Source organism: Vespa velutina, chromosome 3 (assembly GCF_912470025.1).
Source record: "Vespa velutina chromosome 3, iVesVel2.1, whole genome shotgun sequence".
Taxonomy (NCBI): domain Eukaryota; kingdom Metazoa; phylum Arthropoda; class Insecta; order Hymenoptera; family Vespidae; genus Vespa; species Vespa velutina.
The window spans coordinates 4,426,270-4,451,922 of NC_062190.1; the positions used below are offsets into that span (position 1 = coordinate 4,426,270).

The 25,653-nt window shown below is 37.7% G+C and overlaps 1 protein-coding gene across 5 annotated transcripts in view; it reads left to right on the forward strand.

The window, feature by feature from the left end:
- Positions 1-25,653, forward strand: part of LOC124947896 (transcription factor SOX-6-like) — a 177,375-nt gene that overhangs the window by 147,187 nt on the left and 4,535 nt on the right. For all 5 annotated transcript variants that reach the window (XM_047490658.1, XM_047490659.1, XM_047490662.1 and 2 more), the window contains 2 exons: positions 23,378-23,659; positions 24,974-25,349. In XM_047490658.1, the coding sequence (XP_047346614.1) occupies positions 23,378-23,659; positions 24,974-25,349 (658 nt within the window). The remainder of the gene's footprint in view (positions 1-23,377; positions 23,660-24,973; positions 25,350-25,653) is intronic.

The following is a 25,653-nucleotide window of genomic DNA, read 5'->3' on the forward strand; positions in this document are numbered from 1 at the left end:
TTTTCTTTCCTTTAATATCATAACGTTATTCAGTCATATGGATTAATAACAGGAAGAAAAAAGAAAGAAAAACAAGATTTCCGTTCGTATATTTAACACGATATTAATAGATAATTCTTATTTAAACGTTGCTACCAATTCACACGGTAATCCTAGATATCTACATACGTTCAAAGTTATCACTGAATCTGTCGGTTAACCGATATCATTGCGTTTCGTTTCCGGTTGTTAGATAGATCAACCATAATGCCTTAATCCTACTACTCGCGTTTCCGCTCGTAAAAATCGTATTATGCCTTGAGTTTCGCATATTCGTTCACTAGTATCTTTTTCGGAAGGATGACGTATTTCTTCTTAGTTAACGGAAACACGTTCTACGTTAAGACCAATCGGAATTAATTTCTTATCCAATCAAAATAAAACAAAAGAAAAAACTTTATCTCGTAATAACTTTTGATATAAATGAAAATTTTTTGATAGAAATTTGTTTGATTAAGAGAAACGACGATAGACAATATATCCTTCCATTTGTGTTTTACCGATAATAAGAGAAATAATTTATGGGCGAGATTAAGTTGCGTTTCGATCGTAATGATAATTTTACCGTTGTGAGTTAATTTATTTTAATTATGTCAGAGATATAAAGAGAGAATATTCCGAAATAAATCGACTTTAATTAAGAATAATATTAATTTATAATCTTCGGAATATGTGATAGTCTAACGTAGATAGGTAGATAGGTAGGTAGGTAGAGATAGGGTAGATAGATAAGTTATAAAGCAATATAAGGATTATCGAATAATGCAATTATTTATGATTGACATGGGATTAACAGCAGGAGGATCGAAATAAGCCAGGATCGTCGTCTCCGAACTCGTTCTCATTTTTATCGATATTATCCAGGAATATATTCCCGTACTTTTCTAATAAAGTTCAGAAACACTAAACTCATCGTCATATATTGGCATCGACGAAAAACGATAACGATTCTAAGATAATTAACTCGCCATCGACACGAAACGAGCAGGCTCGAGAACGTCCCAAAGAAAACAAATCGAATCAGATTGGTTTCTCGCACGATTTAACGACTACAAATATAATCGGCCAGACCGAAGGAAAGGAAAGAGAGCGTGAAAACTCAGCAGGAACATGATCCGAAATGTTTCCGTAGCCATCCAGATCGATCGTATAACACTATCGTGACAACATATAACAAGGAGGAAGATCGTGCGAACGAAATTAACGATTATAAATACAAATAGACAGTTGAGATTTATCGATCTCTCCTGAACCCAAAGACGCGTTCCAACCTCTCTTCTCTTGAACCGACACGCTCAGATCTTAAGATTATAATTATTAATAGAAAACGGTACGTCTCAAATTATTAGGATGTTATATTTAATTCGCACCTTCAGCAAATTTATTTGAATTTATATAGAATCTCTCTAACCAATGTTTTCCTGTTCGTCTGACATATATGTAAATGGTCCCTTCAATTTTTCACGAAAGTCAAAATCTAATTAACACCGATCTCTTTAAGACGATCCTTTAGTTTTGTCGATAAAAAATATATAATCTATTTAATTAATAATATATTTAATTTATACAGTCCCTTGATCATTTTATACGACGAGAATCAAAATAGAATTGACGAAATCGTTTGACGATCTTTTTCTGATAATGAAAGTAAAATCACAAACATGACGTCAATCGATATAACGTTTTTGTCCTATACTTTTTTTTTTTTTAAATATATTTTTTTCCACACTTCTTTGATCAACTTCGAATCGAACGAGATATAGTGACAGAACGATCATAAGAAAGTAATAAATGTCATATTTCCATAATTCATTCAATTCAATAAAAAAAGATATGATTGATACATGTATAAATACTAAAGCATTGGCTTTTCGACATTCCTACGACATTAATAAAGTAACGATATGAATTTAAACGGATCGATCGTAATATAAATATCGCGTTTCTCCATTATCATGAAAAATCTTTCGGTCGACGTCCTTTTAAAAGATTATTCTTATATGAGTACTTAATTTATATATACATACATATGTATATATATATATATATATATATATATATTTCTTTTTTTTATCACAAGTATCTATATGCATTAATATTTATCTGCTCTTTTTATCATTTCTTATCATTCAATCACTGCTCTTCTTAAATAAAAATTAAAAAAATTTACCTGTATACTAGTAATTTGTCTTTTTAGACAAATAAAAAACAAGAAGTTCAACTAAAGAAGAGAGAAAGAGAAAGAGAGACGAATAGAATATATTATATTTAAGCTTGTAATACTATCGCGATGACTTGATGGTTCTCGCGTGACCTCGAAAAATGCACGGGTCATCGCGTGGATGAGAGAATACAAGCGGCATGCTGCCACCGATGCCACTACTACCACTACCACCATCACCATCGGCATCATTGGCATCGGGAAAAGAAATTGCAAGAGGCAAACCGTCTGTTCCACGCAAGAATGCAAACGCGTGCAGATAATGCCCACACACGTATTACCGTCATTATGCCGGTCATTTACGTTCTGTAGAAACGACTTGCTCGCTTCCCTGATATCCCGCGAAATTTTGCTCACGGCAAATTTCTACGAACTCGTTTAAGCAAACACATCATTTTTCATCGTCGTCGTCGTCGTCGTTGTCATTGTCATCGTCATCGTTGTCATCTCAAGGACACAAATACATTAACACAATATAGTACCTCTAATAGATACTTTTCTCTCGCGAATGAATTTTCGTTATCTATGTTTTTTGTAATCCCATTATAACGAAAAATATTCGTATTTCTGGAAGTGTCTCGTTCCATTTCCACGAGAGTTACACAGTGAATGAATTCGAATCGAGTTAAGAGGAACGACTTCCGAATATTTCATAGAGTCAGCTTGAGCGTTAGCGTAAAATTAGTTTGCACGAGATCGGTGCGCTCTCCGTGTTTTTCTTTTTCTCTATCTCTTTTCTTTTTTGAATGAAAGAGAAAGAGAGAGGGAGAGGGAGAGAGAGAGAGAGAGAGAGAGAGAGAGGGAGAGAGAGAGTTGACGAGACGAAGCTGTGAAATTTTATAGCTGCCTTCCAAAATTATATTTATCATCTCGAGAACGAATTGGGAATGATCGTTATAATTACAGATGAAGATACATTTTGTTACATTTTGATTCAAAAGTGTATAGTTCTTCGCGAAAACGTTGGTTATATTGTTGCTAATGATACTAATGCTGATGCTGCTTATATTGCTGTTGTTGGCTTTTAATGTTCATAACAAACGAAGACACGTTAGAAATGAAACAGAAGGTAATTCATAAGAAGACCTAGAAAGGCCGTCACGTAAACGCGATTACGAAGTTCGAAGTTGCAACAACAGAGAAACAGTCAACGAGATTAATGCATTTTGATTCTTAAAACTTTTCACGTTAGAGGAGTACGATGTAATCTCTGTCAAATGACGTTGCGATCTACTACGTACCTTCCTACCTAGCTAACCTCCTTCATGAATTGCAAAACGTGTATCTACTTCTTCTTTTTCTTCTTTTTCTTCTTCTTCTTTTACATCTCCTTTTTTTTTTATCCTCCTTATTCTCGTCGTTAGAAAACTCTTTTCGATATCTTTGAACGCGAAACAATAACGAGTGAAAGGAGAATGTAATGACTGGTAACTTTCGATTCAATTCACAATTATTTTCTCAATCTCTTTAATTCGTCTAGAAATCGATATAATTATAAGCTAAGAAAATAGATATCGAATTATACGATAATATTTATTTATTTATTTATTTATTTATTTATTAATTGATTGAAATTACACTCTTCCAAAGAAAATATTACATGCGTCGTGTTTTCTAATCGATCTATTGAAGTTCGCAATAAATTAGAAGAAACGTCTCGATCACGTTGAGTTACGCGGTCATCGAAATCATCGAAGGGAGAAAGCGGCCGATCTCTCTCGCGATAAATCGCATTCTTCCGGGCATCGATGTCTTCGCATAAATCAAACTCTCTCTCTCTCTCTCTCTCTCTCTCTCTCTCTTTCTCTCTCTCTCTCACTCTCTCTCTCTCTTTCTCTCTCTCTCTCTCTCTCTCTCTCTGTCTCTAAATGTAATCTCTGATTGAATTTCACGATGAGATTGGTATTAACATGATATCGATAACACAATGAAGTAAGTACACACTTCTTAAAAAAAAAAAAAAGAAAGAAAAAGAAAACAAGAAATATAAAATATGAAAGGAAAACTCTCGGAAAATCGTCGAGATGAAAGAGAAAAGATCGAGATACATAGATAGATAGACAGATAGAAAGATAGATGGATAGATAGAGGGAGAGAGAGAGAGAGAGAAAGAGACAAAAACAGAGAGAGAAACAGACAGAAACAGAGAGAGAAAGAGAGAGAAATAGACAGAGACAGAGAGAGAGAGAGAGAGAGAGAGAGAGAGAAACAGAGACAGAGATACAGAGAGAGAGAAAGAGAAAAAGAGAGAGAGAGAGAGAGAGAGAGATGCACACATAAAATTCTACTCTCTCACTTCCTCTTATGCTTACCATTTTACGTCGACCATTTGATCGGCGTCCTATGAGGAAGAGTAGAACACGTTCGTTGAGGCGGCTGCTGCTGAAGCAACGACGGCGTTTGCGCGAGCCGACGGCGCCTCGACGGTCGTCGTCAACATTTAAAGCGGAAGTACACGCCTCGGAGGAAAGCACCGACTTGGGTAGAAAGGAGAGATAGAGAGAAGGTAGGAGGAAGGCGGTAGTCTCGTCGTTCTCTCCTCCCTCGGGTCGCGGAGGGCGTATAGTAATGTTCGAGTTGGCAGAGTCGGGGTCGACTCGAGTGGGGGCTCCCTCTCCTCTCTCTTTTTCTCTATCTCTCTCTCTCTCTCTCTTTCTCTCTCTTTCTTTCTAACTCACTTCCTTTCTCTCTCTTATGCTCTCCCTTTTAGTTCTCTCCTTTACCTTTCCACCTGTTATGCGATTCTGTGCCATGCTGTATTGGCACAGGTGTGCGACTCTGTGCGAGAGAGATAGAAAATCCTTGGATTACATCTACCGTTCTTTTCTATCATTCTCTCTCTCTTTCTCTCTCTCTCTCTCTCTCTCTTTCTCTCTCTCTCTCTCTCTCTCTCTCTTTCTTTCTCGCTCTTCGTCGGACAAACGAGCCGAGCGATTGCGTGGGCGGCAAAGATCGCGCTGCCCCTTCTTTCCCTGAGGCGCCTCCACATGTTCTTTCTCTCTCTCTCTCTCTCTCTCTCTCTCTCTCTCTTTCTCTCTTTCTCTTTCTCTTTCTACCTGTACCTTCTTAGCTGCACCTGTGCAGGAGCATATCGTCACGCCCAGCGGTTCGACCGTGCCGACCTCATGCCGCCGTATTATCCCCGCTGCACCTGTCTCCCTCACTCCTTATCCCTCCCTTCCTCCTCTCTTTCTCCCCCTTCTCTATGTCTGTCTCTCTCTCTCTCTCTCTCTCTCTCTCTCTCTCTCTCTTACTCTTTACTCCCTCTTTATACCTCTGCGTACTTTATTGACACTCGAGGCGAATAGTGCGCAAGCAACGCGCCCCAACTTGGACCACTTAAACTCCAAACTCATGCGAAGAACTCCCGCTATGGAATGTGAAATTACTTGAGGATTATAGAAACGTGTATTAATCGTTCGGAAGAGTTTGACATTGAACTTTAGAAATTCGTTAATCGAGATTACAGTTATCCAGTATCTATTCCTGTAAGTTTTGCACACCTAGAACACTTTACAAAGATCAAATTGAAATCAATAGATATACTCAGTGACGTTAAAAGATGGAAAATGATACTTAGTTATCTTTATAATCTATATCAATCGTAACAACATTTGTTAAATGATCCGAAAGGAAAGAAGGGTAAAAAAGCATGTATTGACATCGAAGTACACCCGTAAACACTGTTGTATAAATTCTAGTTGAATGATAGAAAATAATCGACTGGCCATAGGTATCATCATCCTTTTCCCTCGTATTGTATCAGTTCCAAACATCGATGAACAAACGCTTTCAACGATACCGTCGCCAGTATTACGTTCCCTCTTCGTTCCCTTTTCGACCCCTCTTCGTCGAATAAAAAGCGAATAAAACAAAATCCCTATAGGTGAAAAGAGAGAGGTAGAAAGAAACGACGAGAAAACTATAGCGAGAGAGCTTGTATCATTGTATCGTCGCGAGTAAGGGTCGTTAGGGTGATGTCCGCGTGTAGGCGCATCGAGGTCGATGAGGATGAGAAGAGAACGAGAGAGAGAGAGAGAGAGAGAGAGAGAGAGAGAGAGAGAGAGAATGGACGCTATATGGGCAATGGAGATGGACGTATGGGGGTGGGAAGCAACGTGCGGGTGCGCTTGTGCGTACGCCCATACGTTTGTCCATTTGCGTATCGGCCAGCGCTTTATGGGAATTAGCGGTGCATTGTGGGCGCCGGTGGGTAGCCAGTATGTGCAGCCGGTATATGTGGGCGGGCTGTGTTCAGCGATGCACGAGAAGCGAACGACGCGTCGTTGGAATCCTTCCCACCCCTTTCCAACCCTTTTAGGGAGAGACAAGGAAGGAGAAACACGGTTTGATGACAGAAAGACAGACAGAGAGAAAGAGAGAGAGAGAGAGAGAGAGAGAGAGAGAGAGAGATACAGATACAGAGAGTGGACGATATACACTGGGTAAATAGAGAGAAACGGAGGAGGAGTGATAGGTAGGGAGATGATCCTTTCTCTCTCTCTCTCTCTCTCTCTCTCTCTCTCTCTCATATTCTCTTTCTCTCTTTCTCTGTGTCTCTGTTTGTCAATATACGAGCGATATGATCACCAAGTATAATCACGGACAGAGACGAGAGCGTCGAGCTTTCTGTCAATAGAATGCTACTTTGTGACCCAGCATGTTCCCTCTCTTCCTCATTCTTCTCTTCCTCCTCTCATCGGTAGTTTCTCACATTCACCGACGTTTCTATATATGTATAAATATATATATTTGTGTATGTGTGTGCACGCGCGCGTAATATATAGTGTGTATGTGTGCTGCTGCGAGCACGCGCACACGTATATATTGTATCAAACGTAGCGCACAATATTCGCTCGATTCTCCGCGGAAAACGAACAAACGAACGGCTCGCGCAAAAGCCACATAAGTATAATATTTATTATATGATATACATCATCGACCAATCCAATACAAGTTCTGTCTGGTTCATTCCGAGCAATGGCTCTCTGGATCATCGTCCGTCGTTTCTCCTCTAGTACAAATTTATTTTCCTCTTGTCCTTTCCACGTTCCTCATGCACGAATAATTCGTGACGATAGAGCGTTCTAAACGCTTGCTAACGAACACTATACGTATGTTACATTTGCGACGAGAAACTGAAAGAAAAAGAAAGAAGGGGGCGAGGGGGAGAGAAAGTGTACATACCTGTAGTAGTAGTATAGTAACGAGCGATCGATTTGAACGAACGACAAGTTTTTCCAGTACTTTCATGTATTTTTTGATTTTTTCGAAAAACTCTCTCTCTCTCTCTCTCTCTCTTTCTCTCTCTCTCTTTCTTTGATAACGACACTAAACGGACGAAATGAACGCACGCGGTAACGCGTTTTCTTCCCTCTTTCTCTGTCTCTCTCTCTCTCTCTCTCTTATTAAACGAGGGGCATCGGTTTAGAATTTTACACGGTCTCTAGCTCTTTCGTCTGTGCCGAGGGACGTTTCGTGGTAGAAGAAGTGGAGGTAGAGGAAGCAGTGGAGAAGGATGAGGGGGGTGGGAGGAGGAGACGCTCGTCGGTGTATCTTTTCGAACGATCAAAGAATTATCGCAGTCGAGCGGCAAGCCGACGGTGTTTGCCGTTTGATCGTGAGGCAACGATGCGTGACTTTGCGCGTTACCCGCCGCGACTGCGGCTTCCATCCACGAGCGTTAGCGAAAGAGCCGAAAGAGGAAGAGGCTGGTTGGTATGTTCTCTGCATCACCGCGCCACCGACGGACGATGAAGAAGAGCAACCGAACACGAACGTACACTACGTGCATGTCGCTGCCAGACACTATGCCGTGTTAACGGTTAACGCGTTAACGCATTTCTCCCATCTCTCTCTTTCTCTCTCTCTCTCTCTCTCTCTCTCTGTCTTTCTTTTTCTCTCTTTTTCTGATCTCTCGCTTCAACTTTAACTTTACTCTTCTCCTTCTTGATACGTGGGTACAGACGTTCCCTCTTTCTATCCGTTCTACCCTCTCCAAACCACCCCTTTTTACCCTTCTCTCTCTCTCTCTCTCTCTCTCTCTCTCTCTTTATCTCTATCTCTGTCCATCTTTATGTATGTGTATTCAGTATCTCTTCGGTGGAGGCCGAGGTCTCGGGCGGGTCCTCTGCCCTCGTCATGTCGTACTAATGCATGTAATTGCAGCTAACCTCATTAAACCCGACTGATGCCACTCGCTCAAATTGCGTCCTCTCCTTTCCGTGTTTCCTCTTCGTCTCATCCCTTTCCCTTCTCTCACTCGCTCACCGAACCATGCTTTGCTGCATTTCCGTCGGTCCTTCCTTCTCTTCTTCCTTTTACTTCTTTCTCTTTCTCTCTCTCTCTTTCTCTCTCTGTCTATCTCTCTATTTTTTTCTCTTACTATCGCTCTCTCTCTCTCTCTCTCTCTCTCTTTTGTTCTATTTCGAATTCCATTCACGGTCGTCTGTCTTTCCTTTCTCTCTCTTTCTCTTTGTCTTCTTCGTTCGGTCTCTCTTTGTTCTCTTAGGAATCATCCGGTCTTCGTCTTCACCTTCTCCTTCTTCTTCTTCTTCTTCTTCTTCTTCTTCCTTAAGCTTTTCTTCAACTTCTCTCTCAGATTTTGCTTCTGGCAGCAGCCTATGGCTATCACGTTCACGCCTTCTCTCCTCTTCCGTCATTGTTTCATCGTCGTCGTCGTCGTCGTCGTCGTCGTCGTCGTCGTCGTATGTGGTAATTCTCCCAACGGGCATATTCGTTCCTCATAGTTTTTCGACCGAGTAATTTCTTGCAATTGCGAATAACGCTCGACAATTCACGACAATTTATGTTCCCTGTCTTTCCTTCACTCGCTCCTTCATTCTCGATTATTTATATTTCCAATTTCAATGATAACTTGAATAACTTGAATAAGTTAATAAAATACAAAATTGAAAAAGAAAAGATATTAAAATTTATATTAAAAAAAAAAAACGAACTTTGAGACAATAAAATATTAAAAACGTGTTTGTGTGTGTATAAGTACATACATATCCAATATATGAATTTGCATCGATTCGCGAAATGGTCTGAGAAAAAAGGAAACAGCTCTCTCTCTCTCTCTCTCTCTCTCTCTCTCTCTCTTTCTTTCTCTTTTTCTCTGTCTCTCTTTCTCTCTTTCTCTGTCTCTCTGTTCCTCTTTCTCTTTCTCTTTCTAGTAAAAGAAATTGGAATCCGGCGCATGAGTGACGTATAAAAATCGCGAAAGCTACGGGTTCTCTCATAGCACGCTTCAATCGAATTTGCCGCGTCAAAAGCGCGCGCGCGTTTCTATTTCGGTTGGAATCGAATTATTGCTCGAAAAGAGACACTCGCGAACATCACCAATACTGTCAGAAACTCTCGTTGAACATTTCGCTTGTTCTCCGCTCGTTCGAAAGCCGTTGGCCGCTATTGCATTCGTAGAAAATAAAAAGAAAGAGAAAGAAAAAAAATGCTATCGATATATCTAGTCGTCGCATTATCAGAAAGGATAGCTTCCCGATTCGAATCAGGATCGCTTTTCGAATATATATTCTCTCTCTCTCTCTTTCTCTCTTTCTTTCTCTTTCTCTCTTTTTCTCTGTTTCTCTATGGTTCCAACATTCTCTCAGATTTATTCCATTGAAAATTCCATCGAATCGAATTAACGATCGTAACAAGATTCGTTCCTTCTTCTCCCACATTTTTCGAATATCATGACATCGATGTTTCTACTATATTCCTGTTCTCTTACTCTCTACTCTCATTCTCTTTTTCTACACTTTTTTTTCCATCCCTCCCTTTCGAGGATCATCGTTTAGTATTATCCTCACGGAAATGCTAACGTGGCACTTATCGACTTCCACTCACGTACTGGGACATTTTATTAATTTTCTCGGTGTCGATCTCGTTCCCGACCAATAAATTTTCGCCCAAGGACGTCCCATTCGTGGAAATTCCATTTCGTAAAACGTTTCTCTTCATCTGGTTAGCGTGCGCTTGTGCGTGTGTTGTGCATACATGCGCGTGGGTGTAATTTTTTTTCATCGTTTTCATGAAATTTTGAAGTAGATATCTACATGTTATACATATATATATATATATATATATATATGGCATGTATGCATTATTTCTTTTGGATTATAGTTATCAACGAGTTACGAGTTCTCGATCTTGAAAAGCCACGAAAAAATGCCTTTAGGAATCATTTCTCTTTGATGTCCCCCTGAAGTACTTCTAATTGGTCGAGGGAAACGGAAAAGTTCGTGTACAGCGATGATTACGGAACAATTATGTCGCCATGGCTGACGTCTTAACGCGTGTAAAAGGGTGCTGAACGGACGAAGATTATGCGAAGGCATGCGTAATTCACTCATATTATTCTCTCTCTCTCTCTTTCTCTTTCTCTCTCTCTCTCTCTCTCTCTCTCTCTCTCTCTCTCTCTCTCTCTCTCTCTCTCTCTCTCTCTTTCTTTTGTAGCACGTAACACCTTTCGCTCGAGCGTCGCGTATACCGTACGATTTTCCTGACGAGAAAGAAAAGAACTCTCACATAATTACTCTTCTCATTAACATTGTGCCTCATTGTTCTCTGTGGATCGTTAGCGTTCCTCCCTCTTCCCATCTTCCTCCACCCACGCTTCGACCCACCCCTTATACTTTTTTCCCTCGTGGAATGGACGAAAATAATAACGCACCTTCGAGCTAAATTGTACGTAGCTCCCAATTATAATTATTATCACGCGTCACGGGACAATCACGTTGAAGTTTACCAACGTGAATCCGTCCTTCGGTATGTAACACAACCACCCCTTTCTTCCTTTATTCTTTCTTATTTCTTCACGAATGTCTACGTCTTAACGTCTAAAACATTAACGTTCAAGAATCTACCGATGATATTCGAATTTATAATGAAAATTATTTTTTAGAATCTTGTGAAAATAAATGGAATTTATTATAACAGAGATACGATGGATTTTTCTATTGTTTCTTTTTTTTCCTTTTTTACAATTTTTGTTAAAGCTAGACAGTAGATAAGATATATATATATATATATATATAACTTCGGTCTTTATCGTCGAAAATTCATTGTCAATTCACATGAATATTTTTCTTTTTTTCTTTTTTTCCACCCATTGCTATTATCGTGTTTTCACATAAATACGTTTTGGTACTATATACCATAACGCACTTCGATATGATCTCTGCGTTATTTCGCCGTCATCCTTTATTCTTTATCATCTGAAAAATCTCTCGCTTACATAACCATACAATATATATACATACATATATATATGTATATATAACTATAATAATGAATAGCAGCATATGATTTTCTACAAGAGAAATAATACTCGACATATTATTTTGATCCATTAACAATGATTAATAATTTACGAAATCTGTGCGTACCGATCTCTTTATCTTTTAATGGGAAATTTCGATTTTGCGCATGTGCGCTTCCATTTAGAAATTCACACGGCAGTAGCCGATCGAGCCGACCATCGCACTTTGGCTTTTTAGTGCTTAGAAATACTAGCAGTATTAGTTGTTTTCCTATTCAACGATAGAATCACTCTGATTTTACTATCGCGTTTCATAAAGCACAAACGTGATCGAGAGCTCTTAAAACGTGTTCTGTACTACGTTTTGAATATACTCTAGCCGGTCTCTTTCGATTTGCGAACTGATTCGACATCGACTATTTTCCTAGCGTGCTAGCATTGATCAACGAACGAACGAGACTAGCCAGAATATTTGAATCCGTTCAAAAGTCAAGAAAAATATTTTCATTAAATCATTTTAATTACATTTCTTTCTTTTTCTTTCTTTTCTTTTTGTTTTTTTTCTTTTTTAGTGAAAATCTTAAACCTTACCTAATCGATAATAATATTGTTGCATTTGACAATAATAAAAATACGAAAATTATTAAAATATTTTTCATTTCGATTGTGTTACGAAATTTGCAATAAATATTTAATGACAATAAAATATATATATATATATATATATATATATATGTATATATATACACTATGTACTATGTATCTTTTTCCGAGGATACATTTTTCACAACTTACCATAATAAGAAACGAAAAATTTTTCTCGAACGACACGAGACACGAGAAGAAGATTCAGGAACGAACTCTCGCATCCAGCAACAACGTCTCGACGTTCTCTTATCTAACGGCGTTCCCCCTGTTCGCGACACGGATTGTTAACCGAATCCAGGAGCTGGCATTGTTCGAGCATCGAGCGTACAGCGAGGCTCCAACAGTGCTCCATTGTATTCCCAACGCGTCCATTCAGCTTTCTTCCTCGTCTCGACGTTGCTTTTTTCTCTATATATCTCTTTCTCTCTCTCTCTCTCTCTCTCTCTCTCTCTCTCTCTCTCTCTTTCTTTTTTTTCTCTTTCTCTTTCTTTCTGTCGTCTCTTGCTCGATTCGCGAGCTCATTGTAAGCGTAGTAACGTATTTCGTATCATCATACGAACAAACGAGAGACGCTTCTAACTCGAATCTTAATCCTTTCTCTCTCACTTTATCCAAACTTAAAACTTTATTGATAATAGACTGAATCATTCGATAAAGTGCGGTGAAAGTTTAATGTACTTTTCAAGATGATTTATGTCAAACTTCGATTCGTTTTTTTTTCTTTGTTTACTTGTTTGATTGTCTCATCGAATTTAATTTCTCGTTGTCGTCTTGATACGAATTCGCGAGAACGAGCCTTAGCGAATGCTCCAGAATGAAATGGAAGTAGGTACTGGGCGGACATTGAGTGTGGTTATACTTGTAACTTGGGCGGCGACCCCGAGGGAAACCGCGAGAGAGAGAGAGAGAAGAGAAAGAGAGAGAGAAAGAGAGAGAGAGAGAGAGAGAGAGAGAGCTTGGTAGTAAGAATTCCAGCGCGCGGATGTGAATGAGACTCGCAGCTGCTACATTCCTGTGTGCCATCGCCACGATTTTCTTCCATTTTCTTTATCCTCCTCCGCGAATATTCTTGTCCAACGAGAGAAAGAGAAAGATAAAGAGAAAAAAAGAAAAAGAGAGAGAGAGAGAAAGGAGGAAGGATCCTTTATTTCATCGAGAATGAGAAAGAGAAAATCGATTACATGATCCTAATCGTTTTTCGTGAAATAATATACAAGCTTTAGAGATGAACTTTGTGCTTCATCAATTGAAGCCTTTTGATACATAAAAACAAATGTCTACTTCACAGAATACTAATACTTTTCAATTTGCTATTTCTAACAACGGTTGATTATAAATATTCGATCTAATAATGTGGTAATGTAGTACCGATTATATTTATCCGAGGATACTTTATAATTCTTATAGATTTTAATTCAATAATAATTCAAGAGTAGTCATAATACACATATCTATACATTATTATTTATATCATTTGAAAATTTTGATATATATATATATTTTTTTTTTTTTGATTGTTATCTTTTTTAGTTATAACACGTTCGATTAATTTTTTTTTTTTCTTTAGGAACAAAACATTTGTTTTTATGGATTGCCATAAAAATAAGTCACTTTGGATCATCGAGTGCTTCCACTTTTCACGTCGTTTCGCGGGTACGCGAGTTTTGATTCGCCACTTATTTCTGGTGTATAGCACGGCCCTCGCGTGTCGCCAGAATCTTTATTTCGGTTCTCACGTTTCGCGCGAGATGCGCGCGTAGGAACGCGAAACGCAAAAGCGGAGGCACGCGCCCCTAAATAAATATTACACTCGCATACACCAAGTGGGATATCGGCTTGTAATACGCCTATGCGCTTAAGTATTAGGTTCCCAACGATTCTTCTCACGATCTTCCCATAACGGGAGATCATTTTGTAAATCCTATTTTGATTTTTCATATCATTATTTGACAAGTTAACAAAAAATAATTATAATGAAAAACAAATTGGAATCGAATCGATGCGTACGTACGTATTTTACAATTTATTATTGATATTATTTTGTCTTTGGATAATTGATCTAATGTTATATTTAAAACAATTTAAAGACTTTCTACGAATTATTAAATACTTGCACGAGTATCAAATTATCGAAAAATATTTTTTTTTCTATTTTTTCATCATTGAAATTATAAAAAATCAGTTTTCTATATTTTCTCATCGGATCTGTAATTATTTTTAATTTTAATACGCTAATAACTAAACAATCATATATTTAGAATGAGAATAAAAAGGATTCAGTTCGATATAAAAAAAATCATTTCCTCTTGCGAGTAAGAAGAGTGCTCCGAAATAACTCTCGTGGCGGTCGTCGTGTCGGTCACGTGCGTTTCTCGTCGAGATAAATTTGCGGTAAAAAGTGCAGGGCGTACGCACGTTACTCCCCCTTCTTTCTCTTTCTATCTCAGGGCAAAAGGTTGAATTAGTATCGCTGTAGTGGCCGTGGCTCGGTCTGCCACGTGCATCGTCGCTATTATTCTCATTTTCAAGTGGCTACAACCCTCTTTCTCTCTCTCTCACCCCCTCCCCCTTACCCCTTTTCTATCTCTTTCTTTCTCTTTCTCTTTGCAAAACGAAACGTGAGTTTCGCACAGAGTCGAGATAAAAAGTGGAAAAGGAGGGAGAACTCGGGTCCCGTCGTGGATTTCTCTCTTTCTCTCTCTCTCTCTCTCTCTCTCTCTCTCTCTCTCTCTCTCTTTCTCCGTCTCTTTCTCTCTTAGCACGATGGCCCGTGACTTCGTTCTCGCGGCCGCGTGCCCGCAACACATATAAAATTAATTAAAGTCGGTGGATCCCAAGGGGCTGTTTATTGTACTCTTTTCCCTTCTCCTTCTCTCTTAGGAGAGGTTTGCCATGCCGGTGATAGAGGGTTGGCCGTAGGTACATCATCGTCAACGACAAGAACGACAACGCTTTCTAGTGTTTTCCAGCACACCATAAGTAGTGCGCTCGCACTCATATCGTCTCTTTTCCTCCCACCTATTCTCGTCATTCTCCTTCCATTTTCTTTTCTCTTACTTCTCTCTTTCTCTCTCTCTCTCTCTCTCACTCTCTCTCTTTCCCTCTCTTCCTACCTAACTCCTTACGTTTCTTTATATTCTACTACCATCGTACTTAAATATATATTTGTGAATATATGTATATGTATACTAATACTTATTTACCATTGAGTATCCAGACTTCGCCTTGTTATAAATGAATCAGTCGTTAGGTGTCGATAGAGTCTTTTTATAAATTAATCACTAGGTCCCGATGATGATAGAAAATGATCAAGGACACATACTCTTAACGTTATTTTTTAATTGTGAATAAATTCCCGAATACGACTCACTGCTATTTACATTACTTAAATTTTAATATTGTATTATCCTTTTTTAAATGTATTTCATTTCACCTTCTCTCTCTCTCTCTATCTTTCTTCAGAAAATGTTTGATTTCGAAGGGAAAGAAGGGTAAAGAGATTTAATGCAATTGGTGACGAGAAAGAACGTATTTCGACGAGTTCGTCGGCATAACACAGACCAATCGCGTCGATGTAGAAGATCTTGACAGTCGTCGACGACGGCGACGAGTATTTCTCGAATCGAGTCAACGAGAGAGAGAGAGAGAGAGAGAGAGAGAGAGAGAAAGAGAGAAAGAGAGTAAAGAGAAGAAAAGGGAAATAAAAAAAGTAAAGAAAAAACAGAGAAAGAGAGAAAGGTTTTCTTCGAAGGGTAAAGCGTTGACGGTCAACGAAACGCAAGATACCGGCGGGCAAAGAGGGAGATAAGATGATACATAAGAGAAGATATAACTCCATGAAGGATGGAAGAAGAGGGCAAATGGCCGACGATAGAAGACGGTAGACGGTTGGAGTCACGGTGAGAAAAATAAGAGAAGGAACCGAAAGAGTAAAAGAAGAGGAAGAAGAAGAGGAGAAAGAAAGAGAGAGAGGAAGAGAGAGAAAGAGAAAGAGAGAGAGAGAGAGAGAGGGAAAACCGCGAAAGAAAGGAGAATGAGGAGGAAGAGGAGGGGGAGTGGTTCGGTCGCTTGGCTCAAGGTGACAGAGTTGCCCAGGACGTGTCTCGACGTTCCCCTTGTCCCTGGGGTATACCACCCCCTCTCATCCCTCCTACACTTCTCCTCCTCCTTCTTCTTTTTCCCTTCGTACTCTACCTACCGCACGCACGGTGCGCTTCTTCCGAGAAAGAAACTCCCTGGTGAAGATAAGAAGCCGAAGACAATAATCCTACTGACAGGCTGACTCGTCGACTCGTGGCTTATTTCGACGGATCCGCCAGTATCTTCTAGGTTTGAGAGTCCGTCGAGAGGACTACATGGTATATAAGTTCTCTCTCCTATGTGTATATATATATATATATATATATATACTTACATTTATTCCATAAGGATACGCACTGCATTACGCCTTAATGCAGCTTAATGCGTTTTCTCTCTTTCTCTCTCTCTCTCTCTCTCTCGTGATTCCTCTTTCTTCTTCATCTTGTTCTTTTCTTTATGCGATTCTCTTTTCTAATTCCCAAGCCGTGGGAATCAACAATGTTTTATCGCTGGAGTATATTATATTTTATTAGTGTATTTCTCTCTCTCTCTCTCTCTCTCTCTCTCTCTCTCTTCATTTTAGTCATTGATTTGTGCGTCGCTTTATGTATATATATAAAAAAAAAATCGTCCTATAACGAAGGATTGTTTTATTATGATGCACATCCTTTTACAAGTGATAAAAGATAAATATTATCTCTCGATTAATAAGAAGTAACTCGATATAATTCTTCGAATATTATCCATCAATCAATAATAAACATTACTATGTTAAATATCAATCCGTAAATGATTATACGATTTCTTTCAATTTTTCAAAGGAAAACTCATCGATTCGATTCGCCCACCCTCCATTTTCTTTTTATTCTCGTATACATTCTCGTTCACGTTCATTTGCAAAATGTACGCGTCGAACGATATCGCTCCTATTTCCTTCTTTTGTATAGGGAGATTCCTCGCATGTGTGCCTAATACAAATACACGTACACGTACTCGTACATGTACGTCGGAAACAATCCATCGTAGTAACAGCGGTCCATTCTTTCGAGTCTCTCTTTTGTACTACGGATTTCGCACCTCCGGATTACCATCTGTTTGATCCACGAAAGGATGGATTACGTGGGCGTTATTTCAAAGGTGACAATGGCGAACCTGCTGGAAGAATACTCGTTATCGACTTCTCCAAGAGATATCATCGAAAATTATACCCTACTCTCTGTCTTTATCTTTCTCTGCTTCTCTCTTTCTCTCTCTCTCTCTCTCGCTCTCTTTCGTCGATCGATAACAGATAATAATAACAATAACTATCGTTCACCTTTGATCTTCACCGCTTTGAGAGAAGAAAGTAATAATCAATCAAAGCAGCACACAACTTTAAGTCATCATATATCACAAAGCAGAGTTTTCTCGAACGTGTTTTTACTGTCAACTGTATGGTATTCGTGTCACTTGGCAATGATCATATACGATCAAATACGAAACAAACAATAGAGAATTGTAAAGGACGATAATTTCAGATGATGAAACGAATTTGCTTCTAAACTATTTCTCAACATTGTTAATGTCGCTATTACCTACATACGTTCGAATACTTTTCCTCGAATAATTTAATTCGCACTTATATGTCAAAACGATGACGATGACGTTTTACTCCTGTTTTTATTACGAATATATAAATTGTAATTAGCGATACAATTTTCGTAGAATTTTCGTTATATTTATAGTTAAATGTGCTTTCATAGATTATAGTAAAAGTTATCGAATATGAAATAACTACAAGGCACTGTACTCTCGCAGCATAATCGCTGCGAGCAAAAACCGGATACACTGTGTCGAGTGGACAGATTAGTAACGATTTGTTTCATAAACAGTATCACAATTGATCGGAAACAGTAAGGCACCGTTAATAGTGAAACAAAGTCGCCTTTGTGAAACTCGAGTCTAGTACATATATAAATATGTATGTGTATATATATAATATATATATATATATATACATATTATATATGTATATACGTACATACATTTATATACATATAAGCTACGTAAACGAAACTCATACGTAAATTCCTTGCTATCTCTCAACGCATTACGTGACGGGAGAAGCGAATAGCGACGTTCGTTCGGATATTATAACTCGATATTGGTTTCGTGCAAAGGGAATTATTAATATTAGCGTTTTCGAGAAACCGGTCTGATGCCTCTAACCTCCGGACTCGAGTGCGCGCTCGCGCACGCTGGTAATCGTGCAATTTGTTTATCCGCCGTCGTGGAATATCAAAAGGATTAGAGGCAGCGAATAGATAATAAACATCGGCCAATAAAGATATCCGAAAATATCTTGCGATGCAAGCTCGGCTAATACCATCACAACGGACACATACGTATCTACGTACATATACATATATATAAACAGGGCTCGCACTTTATGGTATATATTCACGTATGCGAACGCTCTGATCTACGATTATGGATTCCTTCGGGCAACTGGAATGCTTGGGGAAGCAATGACGATATCTAACTTATCGAAGATTGAAAACGTACTCTATATTCATTTCTATTTGATTTTTCTAACAATTAACACAACTATAGATTATAATATAGAAATATGTAAATAACGTTTTGTTGTTTGTCATATAAACACGTTTTATCGCAACGGAGGCTCGACAAATCGTTCGATATTGCTTTTCAACGTTGGTTTAGCTTACGAAACGATGAAGATAGATCATCGCAATGGCCAATAATTCTTCTAAAGACATAACTACCTGGCAATGGTTAGTGACCACGACGTTGTGGGGGACGACAACGACAAGACCACTCTACTTCTTCTTCTTCTTCTTCTTCTTCTTCTTCTTCTTTTTATTCTTTTTCTTTTTCTCCTTCTTCATCTTCCTCCACACGAAAAGCGCCGCCACGAAAATACCGCTTCCGGTTGGCCTAGATTCCGCATTTACAAGTTTCATTGCAGCGTACCGGTGGAAACGGTAGCAAAGTATGAGGGAGAAAGATAGATAGGTAGAGAAAAAGAGATAGATAGAGATAGAGAAAAAGAGATAGAGATAGATAGATAAAAAGAGAGAGAAAGAGAGAGAGAGAGAGAGCCCTCGTGGTAGCAGCGAATCCCGTTCAAAGCGGCTCCATAATTTATGTATTCTATGGCCACCCCTGCTGCGTGTCCCCGTCATCCTCGAATTCCGCTCTTCTCTCTTTTAAAATTCCATTAAGAGTGCAGTAGCGCTTTTTGTCGTTTGTTCCCGCTGTCCGTTGTTTCACTTTGCATCCCATATAACCACCAGGAGGGATCCATGCTTCCAGGCACCATCGATCGATTATTCAAGTCACTCACTCCACTCTCTCTCTCTCTCTCTCTCTCTCTCTCTCTCTCTCTCTCTTTTTTCTTGTTTTCTTTTCTTTTCCTCTTTCGATTAACATTCACCTTGTTCAAACCCGACGTCCAGGTCGACGTCGATCCTTTTAATCGTGCAAACCACGAATTACCGTGCTATCACGATTTTAATCGATAGCGATTCTCTCTCTCTCTCTCTCTCTCTCTCTCTTTCATTCGTGTTTCGTTCACCTCTTTCTCTTTCTCTTCATTTCGCTTCGCTTATCCTTGCCTCACCCCGGTCCACATCGAAGTTACCCACGTCGACGGGCCGCGACGTAATTTTAGACAGTACACCAGTGACAGTCTTTATAACGCGCGTGAAGTATGAACCACTTCCGGTGGGGCTACGTCATCCTGCATGTCCCCTTGCACTCCAGTGCCTCCGATTCTAAATCTAGATCTAAATTTTCGCGGCTTTTATCCTCGAACTTACTCGTGTATTCTCTCTCTCTCTCTCCCTCCCTCTCCCCCTCTCTCTCTCTCTCTCTCTCTCTCTCTCTCTCTCTCTCTCTCTCTCTCTCTTTCTCTCTCATGCCATAAAAAGTCAATCTCTTTCTTCTTAAAATTTCTTCACTTTCATCTTTCTTTCATTTCTTCTTTTGCTTCTTTGGAAGCATATCTCGAATTTCATATATCTAATGTTAAAATCTTTTTTATACCACTATAAATATATATATTTGTATAACGCTATATATATATATATATCATCATATATTTGTATAACGTTATTAACACGAAGAAAAAACAAGAGAAATTATTTATAAATTATCGATCAGAATTATTTGGAACGATCTAAATGATGATCAATCTCAATCAATATTTTTTGTTTGTTTAAAAAAATATGGAATCCTTTTTATCAGATTAGAAGGACGATTATGGGGGTTTAGTATATAGTAAGGGGTAGTAGGTATGTTTCGGTAATTGCGTGGCTAAGTTTAGGCGGTGCAGTTGGCGTCAATGCGCGGATGCATATTCAGAACGGGGCTCCTCATATTCTTATGCTCACTTACTAAACCGGCCGGTAGCCTGTGTGCGTGAATGTGAATGGAACTTGCTGGCACCCCGCCTGTTTATATTTAGCCCCTGTGGGCGGTATAGCTGTCATGGATACGTATCATCGGCATAACTGAACTTTACAAATGAATAATGAAGTTCCATTCGGCCTCTCCACTTTGCCGTTTCTTCATCTGCTTCTTCAGATCGGAGAATCCCAATTGTTACTGCGAATGTTTGTATATGATATAGAGTACCATACGATGAATTTTATTAGAATTCTAATAGAATTAAAAATAGAAAAATATTTTCTTAAATTGACAATCGATCTGTCGCACTTACTATACATAAAATCGTTTATCTGAAATATTATAAGGATAATACATCAAAGATAAGAGAAAGAAATAGAGAAAGAGAGAAAGGAGAAAAAGAATATCATTATCGATCGTCGTTTGGCCTCGTAAAGATAAAAGACGTCGGGATAGTACGGGAACTATAATTTACCGGTACGTCCTACCACTTTGTGTTCGCAATCGTTTCCCTTTCACACGTCGCAAATCGTAGAAATCGGTTCCATGAAGAGGAAATAAATCGAGTAGCGGAGAATACGGACGTATAAAATAGGATTTAATTTGTCACCGATTCGAGTTTATACGAGGTATACTCGCGAACGGAACACGCATTAAGGTACTTTATTCTCCGTTCCCGAGCATTGTGTAGCTCAACACGGATGCTCGTTTAACGACGTCCGTCGTTACGACAAAGGACACGCACTTGTCTTGTACAAATCGTAAATCACTTTCACCGATCCCGCTTAAGCATCGAGAATCGAGGATTAATTTCCTCTTTCTCTCCTTCTCTTGCTAGAAAAGAGAAGGATGTCACATGAGAGAGAAAGGGATAAAGAAAAAAAAGAGACAGATAAAGAGAGGGAGAGAGAAAGAGAGAGAGAGAGAGAGAGAGAGAGAGAGAGAGAGAGAGAGAGAGAGAGAGAGAGAGAGAGAGAGAGATAGAGAGTACCTAGAGTAATATTTGCATGTGACGCCTCCGGCTGGTGCCCGGACTTTGGATGAATAAACGTCTTCCTTATCGTCTAAAATAGACTTTAAACTTCAAGCGTATCTGGATCACAGCCAGCCGGCCTGTAGGTAAGAGAATACAATGGTATTACCTATGTTAAATTGTTTCTACGACCCTATAAGAATTTTGTAAGATAAAGAGAGATAGAGATAGAAAATTTTTCTCAACGTTCTCAAACATGAATTATCACGATTAATGATTGTCCCTCGACTAAAGAGTAGTGCAAAGATCGTCGTTCACATTAAAAGCTATTCGTTCATTACGATGACGATAATATCTTAAGATAATGCATCGACCAATTATCTTCAGAGAAACGAATGGCCGTTATCTCGAACGGTGTGTCGCACGTTCGTTATCCGTGCCCCTACTTAATCGATACTTGCTAACATAAGAGATACGGTTTGTGCTTGTGATCGGGTTTCGCGGATATAGTGTAGTAGATACTTAGTTACTTAGCTATATTATTTTCTTCTTCTTCTTCTTCTTCTTCTTCTTCTTCTACCTCTTCTCTTCTTATTCTATTTATTTCTCTTACCTTTTTCTTACCTCAATGAAATATCATCTGTTGTTTGCTTCTATTTATCCTATATCCTTGCTTTTTGTTTTTGCTATTAAATACACTTAACAGATCTTGAAGGATAAACATAAGAATATCTTGAAAGAATAATAATAGTTAACGTTTTAATTAATTTCTCGCGAAGGTTGTTATAAAATCGCGAATAAGATCGTAGATTATATCGGAATTTGAATTTCATCATTTCTTTTGTTTTTCTTTTTTTTTTCTTTTTTTTTTTTCCTTAGATTATTCTCATATTGTTAATATCGATTATGCCGTGTAATCGGTAATGATATCATGAATGGTCCTCAACAAATCAATAGAACAAATCTAATCAAATGAAAAACTATTCATCATCTTGATGAAACAAGTTAATAACAAAAACAAGATTACATGCGCATAGATACACAAGAGATCTAATGTATCATACCAGAATAAATAAATTGCGCATAATTCGGTTGAAACGGATGAATATATCTTCTTAACAATGTTATAAAACTCGCTTTACAAGTTATAAAGTGCGCTTCTGTATTAACATAAAGATGATATTGAGATTATCCCAGTTTATCGAGTGCAATCAGCAAACGCGTTTGTCACGTATCGGTTTCTCATCTTTCTGGATTTTCTTCTAAGAAAATATATTACCATTGTTTCGCTTATGCGTATTAATAATAATAATAAATAAATCAATAAATAAATAAATAAATAAATAAATAAATAAATAAATAAATAAATAAATAAACAAACAAAAAGATCAGATCATTTCGACGTAAGCGAAAAAATTTCATCATTTTCTACGCTACATATCGTACGCTCGATCGTTACCTTTCGCTAAAGTAAGTACTCGTATTAAATACCACGGATATGAAATGTTCATAAGGTTTCATTATTCAAATGTTAAATAACGCGAAAATGCTTTAATTTACAAAATGATTAACTTTATGTAAGTAAGTACATCCATTTTCGTATATCTATATGGACAAATAAATTACGATAATTCTCTTGTTAAATTTCAAATATTGAAATAGAGTAACATTAAAATTGATCGTAATTTTCTTGTTTTTTTTTTTTTTTTTTCTTTGTTTCTTTTCTACTTATCCACCTCAGTCGTATCCACCACACATGAGCGTAGACTCGCAAAAGCAAATGGAAATGCAACGGCTACAGACGGAGCACTTGAAACGGCAACAAGAACACATCATGCAGCATAACATTCAGGAGCTGCAGGCACAAATGACAAAGAGTCAGTTGAGCATGTCGGGGCCGCAATCGTTGATGTTCCTACCGTTTCTCGAACAGCTCAGGCTACCGGTCCAGTCGACGATGCCACCACCGCCTGCCACGTCGACCGCGCCCACTGGCAACAAGCATATCAACTCCATCGCCAATGTACGTATATACTCTTCGGATCGATTCTCATTAATTTCTTTTGAATAATTTATTTGAGGAAAATCAATTTATATAATACATCATTCCAATATTTTAAATCATTTCTATCCATATTTATATGTAACAGATACTTTCTCATCGAATTCAAGAATGTAAAATTTTATAGTTGATTTATTTTGCTGTTATGAAAATAGAAGATAAATAGTTTTTTTTTTTTTTTTTTCTTTTTTTAAGAGGCATTACAATTTTTTGTAATAACATATATACGATACATCCAACTCCATCGATTTCAATGATTTTTTACATTTGTTGTTCAGGCGACACGATTCTGAACAATTTTTTTTTTTTTTTTTTCCTATATTTACGTATATAATAGCCATTTGGTCTTAGTTTCTGAGATATTCGTGAAAATATTTTTGACATTTTTACTTTGATGTGCGTCCGATGCCGCTTAAGTTTGAATTAGTCTTATCTACGGACATGATTATATTATATACTTCTGCTCTGATGTATTTATATGTCTCACATTTCAATTTGTAAACACAGGGATATGAGAAAGGAATGCAATTTAGCTATCACCAACTGATAAATAATATAACAAATAAAGTTATCGTCATCGAAAAAATTTATTTACATTATACGGGATATTAATTAAGATTTATTGCTGCAGTTAATGTTAGCCCGACGGAAACCCTTACGCAACTCGAATCAATAAAAATAAAACTCAAATTTAACATAATCGTAATTAAAACAAAGCTCATTATTTTAATTACGAATTGTTTCATTTTAGATTTGAATGGTGTTATTTAATGAATGCTCTTAAATAAATAAGCCATATAAATATGTTAAGTTGCATTTCTTTCTCATCTCCGTATATTTACAAATTGAAAGGTTAGACATATAAACACATCACATCACGAGCATATAATATAATCATGTCCGTAGATAAGCTTAACTTGAACTTAAGCTTAACCCCAATCCAACGTCACATCATAGTAAAAATGTCAAAAATATTTTTCATAAATATCTCGGAAACTAAGGCAGAACTGCGATTATATGTATAGAAAAAAAGATGTTTAACATCATATCATCGATGACATATTCGAAAATCATAGAAATCAATGAGGTAAACGTATTTCTATATAATAACTCAATTTTTTAATTTGTAATTTGATTTTTTTTTTTTTTTTTATATAAATAATATATAAATAATAAATTTTATATAATAATTAGCATGGGAATATTAAAATGACAATCAAATAATATTTAGCGAAAATAAACAAAAAATAAAAAAAAACTGTATATTTTTTGTAGATGATCGGTAGTCACCGAGAAGGTCCGAGCTGGGCGACGGCACATTTGGCTCAGATGACGACGCAAATGGAGAAAGAGTCATCACCTACGCCAATATCGTCGGCGGTGGCACCAACGGCGGCTCCTTTACAGGATCTCGATGCCCCTTTAAACCTCACCAAGCCGAAATCCTCCTCGTCGGGTGCGACAGCGTCTTCCTCGTCGCCTGGAAGCGATTCGCATTCGACCGGTGCTGGAAGTAGCGGTCAACAGGAACAACCTCTGGCTGCGACAGCACCTAAACTTTTTCCTCCTGGACTTCCAATACCCAGGAATTACCTATCGACGTTACCCTACGCCGGTCTTCCACCACATCTTAGCTCCCTACCTTCGCCTAGTGAGTTTTTTATATTTATCAACAATTTATTGATCATGTAATTAATATAATATAATGTGTTATATAATAATTATATAATGTATTGAGGTATATGTTGAGATTGAATAGTATTTATGAAAATTATCGATAATTAATATATCCTTTTCATATTATTGATTTTATTTCAAATTTAAATTAAATTTATTCTAATATGCAATGTTTTATCAAATTCGCAATAATTTTTTATATAAAGTTTAATAAAAAGAATGACAATTTTTCAGTAGATATAACTTTCTTTGAAATAAAGTTATCATAAATAATATTC